Source organism: Labeo rohita, chromosome 11, assembly GCF_022985175.1.
Source record: "Labeo rohita strain BAU-BD-2019 chromosome 11, IGBB_LRoh.1.0, whole genome shotgun sequence".
Lineage (NCBI taxonomy): Eukaryota > Metazoa > Chordata > Actinopteri > Cypriniformes > Cyprinidae > Labeo > Labeo rohita.
Window position 1 is genome coordinate 11918845 of NC_066879.1, and position 15784 is coordinate 11934628.

General features: G+C 35.9%; 1 protein-coding gene across 2 annotated transcripts in view; it reads right to left on the reverse strand.

Moving 5' to 3' along the window:
• Positions 1 to 466: 466 nt before the first annotated feature.
• itga7 (integrin, alpha 7) overlaps positions 467 to 15784 on the reverse strand; it is a 28038-nt gene continuing 12720 nt past the window's right edge. The window contains exons 9-26 of one of the 2 annotated variants that reach the window (XM_051123198.1): positions 13151 to 13278; positions 12911 to 13006; positions 12615 to 12676; positions 12358 to 12527; positions 11918 to 12067; positions 10113 to 10228; positions 9849 to 10032; positions 9676 to 9750; positions 9515 to 9594; positions 8938 to 9015; positions 8600 to 8702; positions 6470 to 6676; positions 6263 to 6379; positions 6037 to 6150; positions 3132 to 3230; positions 2918 to 3043; positions 1925 to 2085; positions 916 to 1056 (exon numbers count right to left, since the gene is read on the reverse strand). In XM_051123198.1, coding sequence (XP_050979155.1) covers positions 1969 to 2085; positions 2918 to 3043; positions 3132 to 3230; positions 6037 to 6150; positions 6263 to 6379; positions 6470 to 6676; positions 8600 to 8702; positions 8938 to 9015; positions 9515 to 9594; positions 9676 to 9750; positions 9849 to 10032; positions 10113 to 10228; positions 11918 to 12067; positions 12358 to 12527; positions 12615 to 12676; positions 12911 to 13006; positions 13151 to 13278 — 2022 coding nt within the window. In that variant the 3' untranslated portion in view covers positions 916 to 1056; positions 1925 to 1968. Of the gene's footprint in view, positions 1057 to 1924; positions 2086 to 2917; positions 3044 to 3131; positions 3231 to 6036; positions 6151 to 6262; positions 6380 to 6469; positions 6677 to 8599; positions 8703 to 8937; positions 9016 to 9514; positions 9595 to 9675; positions 9751 to 9848; positions 10033 to 10112; positions 10229 to 11917; positions 12068 to 12357; positions 12528 to 12614; positions 12677 to 12910; positions 13007 to 13150; positions 13279 to 15784 lie in introns of both variants that reach the window. The other variant, XM_051123197.1, reaches the window with a different exon arrangement.

Genomic DNA, 15784 nt, shown 5'->3' on the forward strand with positions numbered 1-15784 from the left:
GGGGTTCCTGAATGCATCAGCTGTTAATATGTTAATTTCTGAGGGAAAGAATAAATAAGGGTATAAACAAATAAAATGTATTGTTTCTGTATAGTACTGTGACTTGACTTGATCTTTAGTAGGACTCAGCTGACTTGTTCGAGGTGAGCCACTGACTTGACTTGCATGGTTTGTTTGCACTGTGGCTTGAGACTTACTTGAGACTTGATGATAGGGACTTGAGACTTGCACATTTGTGACTTGCCCCCAGCTCTGCCTACAATATGTTAATATATTAACCATTTTTGGTTAATATAACATTTTTGGTGATATCTATTATGGTGAATTTCTAATTCAGACAGTCATTTATGCAGCATTATATTATTTATATCCATATAACACGTTAAAAGATTAAGTCATTTTAGACTAAACAGTGTGACTTTCTGTAAATCTGCTTTGGAATAATGTGCACTATGAAAAATGCTAAACAAATAAAACTGTCTTGATAGCTTTTTGTCATTAGGGCCTTGAGATGAATCATGCCAAGTTTATTGTGAACTGAAAACTTCATATGATAATGACCCTTAAAGTATGTTTCAATGTTCAAATGTTTCATTGTTCTAAAGGCACCGACCTATAGGTGACACAGAACCACAGCTGTTTTATGAGTTCACAAACACCATTACACTAAATTCAGCATTAATACATTAAACATTGGTTTTAATGCATAGATTTCTATTTAGAAACTGTCTATCTCCAGCTAGATACAGCTGTCCTTCTGAAAATTTCGTTCAATCTGCAGAACAATGAAGAAAATGCAACGTATAAAATGCTGAATAAAAATGTAGCAGTGTATGTTTAAGGTCAGTGCGAGTCCACTGCAGTCTCTGGTCAGCGTCCATGTTGCTGGGGACAAAAGGATGCATATTAGATTGTCCCATCACTCCAGTGGGTAGCCCATTGTTTTTTGTGCAAAATAAAAGTCTTGTCCTGAAATTGTGTGTCTTGCCGCAGGATCTTCACAGCCTTATACTGGGGCACTTTATCTTTATGCTGAACCCTTTGGAAGAAACCACACTGTAAGACAGAAAGAGGCATAATGAGATAAAGATTTATATCTGGGGTCGGAGTGGAGTTACCTTGAGACCACTGGTAAACAGGTTAGAATTATATGAGGAGATGTTTTCCTGTTGTTCTAAGGTTTAAACATCCATTCCATTGTCATAATAGCAATACACTCCACCAGTACGTGTGGCATAACACCATGCTTGGTCTATTTCAACTTCTTTTCATAACTGTTATTTTTTTTAGACCGATAAAGTTAGTGCTCAATGGCTGCTGATCATCAGATTTTTTTTTGATGCCCTTCTCACAAGCTAATATCTAACAACTCTTATTCACAGTTACTATTTTGCACATCCCTTTTTTCAAAGTTTTGGATGTAGTCAGATATAGTCCTTAAACACCCCAATCATCAGCCTCTATATTACACTCCCATCATCCCTAATCTTCATAGTCGTTATGAAATGATCTTAGTCTGTGTTCTTTAATTTGCTTATTTGCTCAGTTTTCCACTGTAACAATTGCTTTCTATTGTTACAGGAAATGAATTGCTTGTTCTGTCTTGTGTCACCAATACCAATGACATCAAAAGTTATTTTACAAATATAAATTTCAGTGACTTGTAATACTGTAAACACGTGCATGCTAAATTTATTTCCTAGGGAGAGATTCCCTAGCGGTGTAGCAAAATAAGATAGCCTGGCCCTGGTGCCTTGTCTCAATGATGCTTCAGTGACAGCGACTCGTATTAGATCATGGATGTTAAGCTACTGTTAGGCACTCCCATTATAATTTAAATACTGGTTATCATGCCATGACACTTCTAGTTTGGAAAGAAACAGCACAGCACAGCAGCACACTCCACTGCAGAACAATGCTGTACCACATGACGGATGTGCTGGAGGAAGATCAGGCTGGATGAGGCCCTTAGTGAAGTTCACTGGCCTGCTTCCTCTCCACATCAGATGGCTGCAGCTGCAGTTGAGCGCGGTAATACTCGGTTTCATAGTGAGGCTGCCTCTCCGAGCGCTTGAAAAAACCACACTGCTCCACCAGACGGGAATATATAACAGAAATATGCAAACAAATGTAGGTACAGACAAAAGAAAACAGGAAGAACTAGTGATGGGTGGTTAAATAATTAGAAGTGATGAAATATTATGATAAAAGATATAAGACAACAGTATGCATTGTTGAAAAAGGGAATCAATTTAGTCACATATGCACAAATGACCACTTTTAGGTTCACTTCATTAAGTACACCCACAAATAAGAATTTGGTCATCTTTTACGTGACCAGATTTCATGTAAATGACGATCGATCATAATAATCATAGGTACGAATGAAGCTTGATGTCACTGTTCGCTCATCTAATGACAGGTTATTTGAATGACAACTGTGCTTTCCTCCTATCAGATAGCTAGATGTATGGACGTATGGGCTGCTTTTATGATACATTCATGATGCTTTTTTGTCATTTACAACAGTGCCCTCAATTATTTCCCTTGGATGCAAAGGAACAGCCAGAAAAGTCATATGAGCCTGTAAACAACATGAAGGCGAGTAAATTTTAACAACGTTTATTTTTAGGGTTCAGTTTTATGCCTTTAACTGACAGCAGACTGACTTTACTGTTGTTTTGTAAAGTGAAACTTCTTTCATCTGACCACTGCAGTTTTCGCATTTCGTTTTTCCTTAAGAGTTAAGAGATTCAGCATACCAAATTGTATTCTTTTGGACATTCACCGTGACAGTAGATGGTCAAATGATTGACAAATCACCAAGGTCATAGGTGCAGGTTGTGTGGTAATACCATGGTGTCACTTCGACTGAGATAAACAGATGCTTCTTGCGTGAGTGCAGGTGTACACTTACCTTCCACAGTAAACATACGAGCAGAGCAAGAACAATAATTCCAGCCAGGACGGCAATGAGAATGATCCACCATGGGATGCTGTGCTGGTCTGAGAGTCCATGCTCTGGATAAATCATCACTGAAACCTGTACACACACAAAAACTAATGCGCTAACATGAACACGCTCAGGAGTGTGAGCAGGCGTGATTACCAGTGAGTGTGTATTATCTGACCTGTGTAGCAGCATCCTTCAGCACCAGATGTTTAATGCTGGATTTAATGGTGATATTGGCTCTGACCAGCAGCTCCACAGCACTAACAGATGAAAACTCCTAATGGACAGAAAGTGAACACTGTACTGATAGTTTAAAAAATGTAAAAACAGTAAGACTGTGAAATATTATTACCATTTAAAAAACTGTTTTCTATGCGAATATGTGTTAAAATGTAATTCATTCCTGTGATCAAAGCTGGATTTTCAGCATCATTACTCCAGTCCGCAGTGTCACATGATCCTTCAGAAATAATTTTAATATGCTAATTTCCTGCTCAAGAAACATTTCTGATTATGATCAAACAAGCAGCTGTGCTGCTTCATATCTTTGTGCAAATTATTTATATAGTTTATTTTTCACAATGCTTTGCTGAATAGAAAGTTCAAAAGAACAGCATTTATCGTAACTAGAATATTTTATAACATTTTAAATGTCTTTACTGTCACTGTTGATCATTTAATGGATCCTTGATTAATAAAAGTATTATTTCTTTAAAAAATATTGTATTGACCCTAAACTTTTAAATGGTAGTGCAATTAATATTGAAAATTGGTGTCTTTTACGATGTAGCTGTTTTCAGCATTTGATAAATAAGGTACTTGAGGTGACTGTATCTGAATGCAATCATATTACATAAAGACCAGCGTGAAAGAAAATGCGCAAACAATGGCACAGCAGACTCTTTGCAAAATGTTGATGCAAAGGTTTTCATCTGAATTTCTGTCTTGATCAAAAGTCTGAGTATCTTTCAAACATGCAAATCCAATGATTATTTTATTATTGTGTTGTACATCAGTCAGGTAATCTGATCAAAACTCTCCAGTGTTGTGCACATTATACCCTAGATCAGGGGTGCTCAAACCTGGTCCTGGAGATTGACCTTCCTGCAGAGTTCAGCTCTAACCCTGACCAAACACACCTGAACCAGCTATAGAATCTGAAGGAGCACTTGATAATTACAGACAGGTGTGTTTGATTAGGGGTGGAACTAAACTCTGCAGGAAAGTCGATCTCCAGGAACAGGGTTGGGCACCCCTGCCCTAAATGATCAGTAAACAGACTGTGGATGCTCTTGAGGCTGAGACCAGGGGTTTACCAACACCTACACCATCAAAACCTGCATAACACACAGTTAAAAATCTGAGTGCTAATCATTCCATAGTACAATATTATTGTCTACAAATGGAGAACATTCAGGACTGCTGCAACTCTCTCTAGGAGTAGTGGTGTTACTTGCAAAAGCAAGTGTTACTAGTGTTACTTAAAAAGCCACCACACTTCACACTAAAGTATCGCAATCCATTGTGCGTGACGCCACATACATATATATCAACCAGATAAACACTGTTCACATTTATAGACAATAAATCTCTGCCTGTGGGATTGTATTGTATGTGCTTGCCACTTTTCACGAGTGTTTGGAATGTTACTTTTTAAAAAGTAATTAGTTATAGTTACTAGTTACTTCTCACAAACAGTAACTGAGTTACATTATTGTGTTAAATTAAAAAAAAAAAAAGTTCATATGTCAAATAACTTGCACTGTCAGAAAAATAAATTGTTTTTAATAAAAAGTTCTGTCACTGGAGTGGTACTCTAAGGTACAAAAGTTACCTGGTGAAAAGGTACCTATTTGTACCTCACCTACCCCTAAATGGTACATATTAGTACCTTAGAGGTACATTTTAGTACTTTGAAAGTACATGTTGGTACCTTAAAGACACATATTAGTACTTTAAAAGTACATAATTGTACCTTTTCCTTTTGTACCTCAGGGTACCACCCCAGTGACAAAACTGTACCTTTTTTTCTGAGAGTGTGGATGCCCCCAATATTAAATATGTTAATTGAATGACATTTAAATTAAATGAATTAATTTTTTAGTTTACTCACCGGACTAATATTAAATATCTGGTATAGCTTAATGGCTTAGTTGTTTTAAGTATCTGACACTTAGCATCAGTCAGTAAAGTATTATGATATGACATTACGATAATTTAGCATTAAACTTTAGTAATTAGAACTTTAGTAAATAGAATGACCATGTATAAATGCATATTTGTCATGTCGACTGAACTTAGGACTGGTGGTGGTGCTTTAGATATTGTTTGTAATTTAGTGTTTCTATAAAAGAAAGAGAAAAAAAAAACTAAAAATAATACTGATAAGATAACAAAACTACTATGAATTCAACTACAAATAACAATATAAAACACACCAAGGATCAATGAGCGGCTGGGTTCGTGAATATTAATCACCTTGTCTGCATTCACTCGCACTGATTCGCTGAAATCAAAATGCCAGCCAGGTGAGCACCAGCCAATGAGATTGTGGTTGCGCATTAGAAACCAGTTCTTAAAAGCTGAAGACTTCCAAAGGAACAGCAAAGAATATTGTTTACATGTAGCGCGTCAGTTCTGCATGGTATATGCCATATGCATATGGTATATACTCTCTCGCTCTGTATCTTTCTTTGCATCTGTGTGAGACAAAGCGACGTCTAGTTGTGTGCATTCACACTAGAGTTTACAGTTCGCCAAATACAGGTACGCTGCGCATCCATTTAGATGAACTGAAAAATAAAATGATTATAATATTATAATAAATTATAGAAACAGCGCATTTTATTGTCAGTAATGGTAACGACGTTGTAACGTGGGAAACAGTCATTCGTTTGATTACTCATTACTGAAGAAAATAACGCGGTTAGTAACGCCATTTATTTATGACACCGTTATACCCATCACTGTTTAACATACAGTAAATATTGAGAACTCTTTTCAGTTTAACTCACCATTGAGGTGACTTTTTCCCCAATGTGCCAACAGGAAAAACAATCATTCAAGAGGCAGTTGGCTCTCACCTCAATGAAAGTGCTGTTCCACATGTGCGCTCGGATCCTGAAATGGATTGAGCCAGAGAATGTGTGTAGAGGACACTGGAACAGCAGACAGCGCGCAGAGCCCAGTAAACAATCCTGAAAAAATACCATCAGGTCGGATCCATCACCCACAAACCCAAATTGTAGTGTAATATACAGCAGTTTTTTTGTTGTTTTTTTTTTGTCTACTGTCCTGGTTCCCACTTACCAGTGTGAGAGACTTCCTTCTCTCAGATGCAGAAACAGCTGGAGTGATTTTGCCTACTGGGCCTTTGGGAACAAGGTCTTCTTCAGTCTCTATATGCGAGCGGACCTTTCTGCTGCTCTGTTCACAGATGAACCATAGAAATGCTTGCATCAATACTTGCATTTATCAATGACTATCAGCTTCATTTGATGCATAATTTGTGTTTACCTTGAGGTTTTCTGCCTGTGGGAGCTGGTCGAGGGGTAGGTGCAGAGGGTTGAGTGCTGACTGGGGCTCACAGCGAGTGGGCGACTGGCCATCCACCTGCAGAGCACTTGGATACAACAGCCACTTCCTATTGATCAGCTCATACGGCCACAGGATGTTCAGAGAGGCTGATCCGAATGTTTGGAGAGACTGCCCAGTATTAGACACCTGTTATTACACAAGACAATAATCATTGTGAAATGACTTATTTCTATCCTGTTCCTTCCATTTGTACTAGACAGAAAATAAATTAACAGGAGATCAAAAGGAGATTTGTGCTGAAATCTCCTTCTTAGATCTCAGATAAAAAGTCTCCAGCAATCTCAAATTTCTCTCCACCATTTCAGAAGAGATCTCAACACTGTCTCCAAGTGCGCTGAGTTTAAAGCCCCACTTGCCAGTCATGAATAATTTAAACATCTGGATCTAGACTGGACAGTTAGTCCTAGTCCTAGACTAAAATGTAAGTCTGAGCTGTTTCAAGTGACAGAAACTTGCACCGACTGATCTTAAAATACATCAGTTAAGATAGTGAGGCTTTCTATCTTTACTTGCCTATGTATTGTGGAGAAAAAAAAATCTGCGACTTTCCAGGTCTTTTATCAATGATTCTGAATTGATTCTGAAAACTCAGGCTTTTGCAATTCTTATAATGTGCATTAGTGATCAGTGTTGGGGAAAGTTACTTTTAAAAGTAATGCATTACAATATTGTGTTACTTCCTAAAAAAGTAACTAATTGTGTTACTTAGTTACTTTTTATGTAAAGTAATGTGTTACATTACTTTTGCATTGCTTTTTCTCATCTGGGGTGGGCTTGTTTGTTTGTTTTTAATAAAATCTGCTACACTAAAAGCACTTTCACACCAAATGTTACTTTTGCTATTAATATTGTTGAAATGGATCATCAAAGGTCGGTAGCAAAGACATAAATGGGATAAAATACATAAAGGATATTTGTGTTATTTGGCCTATTTAATTATTGCAGGTTACCTTCATATTCTGAATTTGCATATCACAGTTTTTATTCATTTTGAAGAATACTGTATTTGTTTTTGTGCAAGTGAGATGAGTAAATGTTAACATTTAATCTGGAACTACATTAGGCATCAACACCTCTGCACTTACTCCAAATTTCTCTCAGTGTGGAGACAGAAGAGCTGTCAGTCAATAAATAGGAAAACATAGTAACTGGTTTACTTATTTGGAAAAGATATTTTCTTTCTAAATTAAAAAGTAATGCATTACTTTATTAGTCACTTGAAAAAGTAATCTGATTACGTAACTTGCGTTACTTGTAATGTGTTACTTTTAATGTGTTACCCAGAACACTGCTAGTGATGGTAATTCCAAATTTTTGGACAGTTTGTTTCATTTAACTAGTTTTTTTATTATTATTATTATCCAGTTCGTTTACATTATCTACTTCTGTTGACTTGAGAACTATTGCCATTGACATCAGAACCATTTCTTTTGTTTTGTTTGTTAATTTCACCCTACTTTGTGAAACACTTCTCAGCATGTAGGACATGTCGTTGGAGTAACTAAATTATTGCTAAAAAGAGTTGGTAAAAAAACAACATCTAAGAATTATGTGCTCTGGGATATTGGCTCATTTCATGTCAGAATGACTGGCGGGCATGTTACATCTGATGATCACAGTTGGTGATGAGGAATTGTAAACAGGCGAGACAAAATATCTGATAAAGTATGTCAAAACAGATCTGCGTGAATTGTGTAAATGCAGCTGATTGGATCTATTATGTCATCAATAATGATGAAAAAGAAAAAGCACTCACTTCTCTTGTCTTGAAACATTCAGATACTGAACTCACTCTTAAATACTGATGCCACTCTACGTTTATTGCTAATAATGGGGTTCATTGTTCTTATTTATTACGGACTAGTATAACCTAAATCAGACTATCTGTTACTCATTGTTAACATGGACGTATGCTAGTATTGTACAGAAACTTACAGATGAGAATGTGGTATGGTAGTATTATACAGAAACCTACAGATCTTACAGCTCTTGAGATATGATGGAGGACTTATTGAGCAATAAAATATTCTTCCCCACACATGAACTTACAATGAATTCGTAGTCCACTGCGCTGCCGATGTCCTGCAGTGATGCCATAGCACTCTCTCCCCTCACCGTTCCGCTGAAGAACAGCTGATGGGGGCGAGCCAGTCTACAGGAGACCAAGACAACTTACAAACCACAGCAACACATTTAAAGAATAGCTTTTGAGAACATTTAATTATATTCAAAATGAATTAATATCTCTATTTACATACAATTTTGAAATACACTGAAGTCAGATCAGCAGCTCATGAGAAAATAAGCTGTTATTTCAGAAACTATTAAAACTATTAAAAAAAACTACAAAAACTATTAAAAATCAGAGTCTAGAAGTGAACAAATACCCGCTGAGCACCAGAGGAAGCTCGATCACCACTCGTGCATACGCCATGACAGGGGCCAAAGCAGGCTGCTCACTTATCCTGTGTATGATTTACATGTATGACGTGACCAAAATCTTTCCACTTTGTTTCTTGTCTCACAAAACTGTCCGGGTTACATTTCACCCCAAGCGGAGGGGAAGTAATTTATGCTTTGCGCTGAGCAAAAATGACATTTTTATGCTTCATAATTTCCAAACAGTAACCAGTTGGATGAAATAAAGAAATAGGTCATGCGATAACACTCTGACATGGTAATTTTGCAACATATAAGTTCAAATACATGATTGTGTTGTACTTAATTTGGTTTCTGCTGATTTGAATTTATAAAAATCTTTAATGAATTATAACAGTATTTGGCGGTATCTGTGCTGTTGTCATGAAAGTACATCATAATGGTTCTACAATTTGGGGTAAAATATGACCTGGACAGTTGTTTAAGAGATTCATCTAACATCATTTGTGTGGTTTTGTTTTGCTCACAAAAGAAACATATTTTCAAATGGAATGCAGAAAACAGAACTGAAAAGGCTGAACTCACGTAGACAGTGTAAGATGAACGGACAGCGAGGTTGTTTCTATAGTGATCGCAGAAGTGCTCAGAATAAGATAAAATTTGACCTGACATAAAGAATTAATCGTCAAACTCAGTTTCTTAAAAGTCAGAATTGTGTAAGTGTGCACATGAGACTGTTACTGTACCATCGCTTCTCTTTTCAGTGGATTGCCCAGTTCACACAGTGCCTGAGAGCCATTCTGATTGACTTCACACAACACCTTCAAAACAAGAACACACAACACAATCAGGATTAGGAAATTATGAGAATTATGACTGAGAAGAGAAAGACTGTTGGTTGTCACAGACACAAACACACCTGCTGTCCCATTAGTCCAGAGTACGAGAGCGTGTTGGGCAGAGACACCAGTAGCTGAGCGGCATGGGCATCATCTCCATCTTTCTGTGGGTTTTCTGGGTCAGATGGCATGTTAGTCACCGTGACCTCCAGCACTACTGACCTCTGATCCGACAGAGAAAAGACCGGCACATCAGACTCGTCTCTAAACACAGAGCATGTGGAAGAAATTAAAATAATGAAGGCCTCCTGACTGCTGAGTAGTTTGAGTATATGAACACTTACCGTGGTAGAGGGGTGAAGGCATTTGAAATGGGTGCTTTTGTGCCAAACTGATAGGAGAGTTGAAGGTTGCTCTGGCATATTTTATCCTCACCACACCCTTCTCTGACAAAATTGACCTGAGAAGTAGACAGAAATCTTGCACTAAGCATGCGCATCAGTTTTTACTGTTATTGTACTTTTGGTCATTTCTGTATGGTAATTTTTACTATAACTGGAGTCTCAGACATTAATTTGTGTAGATTACAAAATTGCTGAATACATTCAAATTCTTTGAGTGGACTGCTTCATGTTCATCATGTAGCCTATATGAGGATAGAGCATATGACAATACTAAAATGCCAATAATGACTGTCACTTGCTGCATTCCAGATTGAGCTCATTTATGTCCACATAACAGAAATATTAATACTAATTATGTGTGTTGTGTACCAGTGAACATATAAGGCAAAAGTGGAGTAGAAGTGAAACATGACGTGTTTGTGTGGAATAAATTGTTTAAAGCTGTGTCATTGAGAGTGTGTGTTGTTTCTTAGGTATTTATGATACATGTCTTTGATTGGGCATTGCTTTGGTGATTGGTTATTGGTCAACTGCTGCAAACAAAAGTTTTGCAAATAGAAACTTAAGGATCTAAGGATGCTCTAATGCAAACTGTTGTGTGAGAGCGATCATACATTTGTTTATTTTATTTTATTTATTTATTTTTTCTCAACTTTGTTGTTCCGTCTTATGATATCTGGTTTCAAGGGATATTTGTTTTCATGAATAAGAGATAATAGGGGATATTTATGGAAATTAAAGGTTTATGGGATGTTGCTGTGAACAGGGATGGGCAGTATTTCAAATACTTGTATTTGAAATACAAAATACTACTTTGTATTTAAATACCTTTGAGAAAAAAATCTAATGTATTGTGTATTTAAACACATTTAATCTTAGTATGTTTGTATTTTCAAAATACATAAGGTACTTTGCCAGTCAACCTCCTAATTAAACTGCTGATTCCCTGCAGGGATGGGCAGTATTTCAAATACATTTATTTGAAATACTATTTTGTATTTAAATGCCTTTGGTAAAAGTCAAATATATTTTGCATTTAAATACATTTAATCTTAGTTTTTTTTTGTGTTCAGTATTTTTGCATACTTGTTGATACAGGAGTTGATACAGGAAATCAGCAGTCTAATGAAGAGGTTGATTGGCAGTTTTATGATTTTATGTATTTTGAAAATGTATACATTTAAATACAAAATACAAAATTGTATTTTGTATTTTAAATGCATGTATTTGAAATACTTCCCATCACTGGCTGTAAAGCAGTTTGTTATAACACTACTTGTTGAATTTGTGTTCGTCAGACAAAGTCTAAGCATTGAAATATGCAACTAAGACCATTAAAAAAAAACTCTGCTGCTCCTGCCTCTGCTCTTCACTGGCTTTCCTCAGTCAGCTTCTTAGCTAATAGAAGACTGTTGACACATTTTTGAATCCAGACAAACTCTGGTTTTGGTATAAGACAAGACTTCCTGTTAACAGGTTTTGGCTATTAGACAATTTTGCTGACTAGTTGTTCTGCTACCAGACAAAAAGGATATTTTCTGATAGGATCTGGCATCCGGCGCTGGATCTGATCTTTCTGGTGTGGAGGCATGATCTAACAAAACCACTTACCCAAAAGACCTTCAATCTAAATATATATGTACTGTGTAGAGTGATTATACATAAACATTTGAGCACAGAAGGCAGCGGTTGACCAGTGACAACCAAAATCAAACAGTAGAGCATATAAAGTACATGTGTTTTACCTCAGAGTAGAGTGTGTTTGAGGGACTGAGGCTCAGTACAGGGCTCAGCTGGTTATGGTGTTTATGTCCCGTGTGTTGGTGATGTCTGCTTCTCCGTATAGTGTGTGTAATAGCCAGAGAGACGGGCCGCAGCTTGTCCTGAATGTTTTCCTAGTGAAATAAGAACAGAAGAGTTCCTTTCCATTTCACATGATATTATCCCATGACCATTTGTGATGAGACATCATTGATACCCTTCTCTCTTATCTTATCACTTTTATTGGAGGGCTGAATGATGTAAGGTGTGACAAAATGCAACTGAAAATGTTTGAATCCCTTGTTTTAGTATGATTTCTAACAACACATCCCATTATGAATACTGCGAGTAGGCTGAGCTTTGGTGCTGTCTTGAATGTATTCAGTACAGATACATAGCATTTGATGAGCATTTCTAGTTCTACCTGCACAACAAAAGTCACTGTTTGGCAGTCAGGATGTTTTTGTCCACGTAGCTCCACTTCCACAGAATGAATGTACTCCGGTTCTGATAAACTGCGGTCCAGGAAGTGAACTCTGTGAGGAAGACTCAACTTCCTGCGCTCTACGTCTGCCTCAAAATGTATGCCAAGTGCTGATGTGGGAGATGAACACAGAAACATTCAAACATATGTATATGTCTGCACTAATTTGTTGTGATGGTAAATGTGGTTTATCTTACTGATATGTGGTGAGTAGGAGTCTGGATAAGCAGTGTATGTGTAGCAGGCCTTCACATCCACACTATATGAAAACAACACACGTTACAAATGCTGTTACTACATGTAATAAAGATAGCTTTTTTGAATTATTGTGCTTCCAAACAAGGTGTCTTTTACATGATGTGAAGACACAATAAGACAACAAGATGTGGCAACATATTTACAGGTATCAGTATTCATCAAAATGCATAACCTTAAGGAGAATAAATATATAGTGCAATCAGTAAAAAGCAATGTAAGCAAAATAACTTCTGACCAAACACCATCTAGGCCCAGGCAGTTGTGCTGCATAAGGTCAATATATTGAGGCTCAATGGAAATGTCTCGGATCACGTGGACCACTGGGCGTGACCTAATGGACAAACGATCATAGAATCTTGAAACTCAGAGTAACAATGCATCTATTTTTAAATATTCAGTTGACATCTTTGTTACAGGACACAGTTTTCAGCTCCAGTGTCATGTCACAAACATAAACAGGCAGTTCATATCTCACCTGTAAAGCACAACCTGGTCACTGAGTGAGCCAATAGCTAGATCTGGATAAAAATTCCCATCAACATCTAGTCCTCCAGATATGGAATAGCCCAGTCGCTTGATGCCTGCATTAAGTCCATCCAGAACCTGGAGGTAATGACAAATATGGCACTCCTGGCTGTATATATACACTTACAAAAAAGAAATTTATTCAAGTGTGCTATTAGTATACTTCTTTTAAACTAAATGGACTTCAACTGAAATGGACTTCATGTACTTCTCAGAAATATACTTAAAATGACATTTAAGTATACTTGACTTATACTTAGAAAAAGTCTAAATATATTTGAGCTATACTTGTGCTCCTAGAATCCATGTTTTTATTGTTATACGGTAGGGGGCTCTAGTACATATCTTCTGTACAGAATTTCCAAAAAAAAAAACAAGTGAAGTAGAAACTGAAACAACAGATGCCTCCACATGTAATCTAACCGGATCATCAAACATAAAACAGCATCCAAACTGTGTAACGTTGTGAAATAAAATGTTGACCAATGAAGAGGTAATAATGACTATCAAGCTTTGGGGTGCTGATCAACTCCCTGATCTTGGTCTTGTGTTCAGCTTTTTGTTCAAAATGTTGTTCATTTCTTTATTTTTTATTTATGAAACTTACCCACATTCAAGTGTTTAAAGCTAGAATAAAATGTTTCTGTTTACAAGCAGATATCCTGTTCTTTCTTTTGATGTTTTTATGTTCAGATATTCATATAACAAAATATATACAAATTAATACCTAGATAGGGACATAGTAGTATTCTTAAAGTATGATATAAAATTCACTTAAAGAAAACTTACATGTATATTTGCAGTATAAAACTACTAAACTAGTACTTTACTGAGACTATACTTCAAAGTCTACTAAGAATGCTACTACAAGTATTTAATTAGTAAACTATCAGTATACCTGTAAGTTCACTTTTAGTATAGTTACAAGCTACAACCATTGATGTAAACTAGTTGTGTACTCAAAGTTTACTACTGTTATATTTAAAGTATACTTTAAAGGATACTTTTATATACTAGAAAGTGGGCCAATTTGGAGTGTTGAAATAGTACACTTACAAGTATACTACTAGTACACTGATATTTGTATAGTTACTACATAAAGTATACTAAAAATATTCTTGAACTTTACTTAAGAATACTTAATAAAATAAACTTGAAGTATACTACGGTAACACTTCATTTTAAGATGTCCATAATACAGAGTAATTACCAGAGTAATTAAGTACTTAGTAGTAGCCATTGTACTTACATGAAACAAAATGTACTTACCATGTAACTAAGTTATGGAACAGCCTGTGATTACAGTTTGTAATTATGTAGATGTAATAGGCAGCTACACATATTCTACACACATGTAACAGGCTGAGTCTGTTACACAGCTACTTGTACAATTTAGTACACTCTTGATACACTTTATTTTAAGTAGCTTATGCCTGTGTAATATTCTGTAATTTTAATTTAACTAGAAAGGTATTACATGTATTTAGTTAATTATTCAAAGATCATTGAAAGGCATTTTTGTAGCAAATTGTTAAATCTTTGAATACAAAAAGCATCTTTAAAAAAGCAAGTCTATATATTGTAGATTACCACTGAACATAAGGCTGTCACTAACCTACAGTTCACAATGTTCCACTTTGCAGTCGGCCTGAAGTAAATTTAGGATTTATAAATTTAGGTCATTAACACAGCATTGGCTGATGTATCTGTCTGTAAGCACATGACTTTTTTTCTATTTCTGGTGTATGTGAACTTGCAAACTAACATTTTTGGCTGTTGTGCCACATATCAGTGTCAAGATGGCCTAAGTCGTCAAAAACAATAGATCCTTTTCACATTTTCTGGGTTCATATTTCTTACCTTCTTATTTACCCCAATAGCAAAGAAAAGTATGACTTTACAAAAGATGAAAAATAATAATAATAATAATAATAATAAAACATTACTGAGAGATCGGTTACATTGGTCAGAAGAAAGATGCCAAATTTTCTGCCACTCCTTCAGCCATGTATTAGAAATACTAAAAACAGTTTTATGCAATTTAATGCCAAAATACGAAAACACAGAGCGTTATAAATGTACATTAAAATTGAAAAAGAAAATTTTAAAATGTTTAAAATGTTACAATTTAAAATGTGCTAGATGTACATTGTTAATAAATGTGGAAATGTGGAAATACAGCTTGTGAAAAGAGTCCATTAATTTCTTTAAAGTGTGTCTTGTGACCCTTACTTTCTGTGGCACTCCATCTAGATGTTCTGAACATAAAAACAGGTCACATTTCAAGGGTTATAATTAATTGTTCTTTTTAAAATGAGTGTCATTATTATTATTATTATTATTATTACATAGTGTACATGTTAAACGGACACAGTAAACTGACAGCTCTACAAAAAATCTCACTGGATAATTACAAGATTTGCACAGTGAATATTTGGTAGTGAAAAATGTGTATTTCCTACTGACACGCTAAGGCAAAAGATATAATTAACAATCTTATAACAAAAGTTTTTGTGAAGCATATCTAATGTGTCCAAGATATTTGCCGAGTAATTTGTGTGTGTGTGTGTGTGTGTGTGAGTGA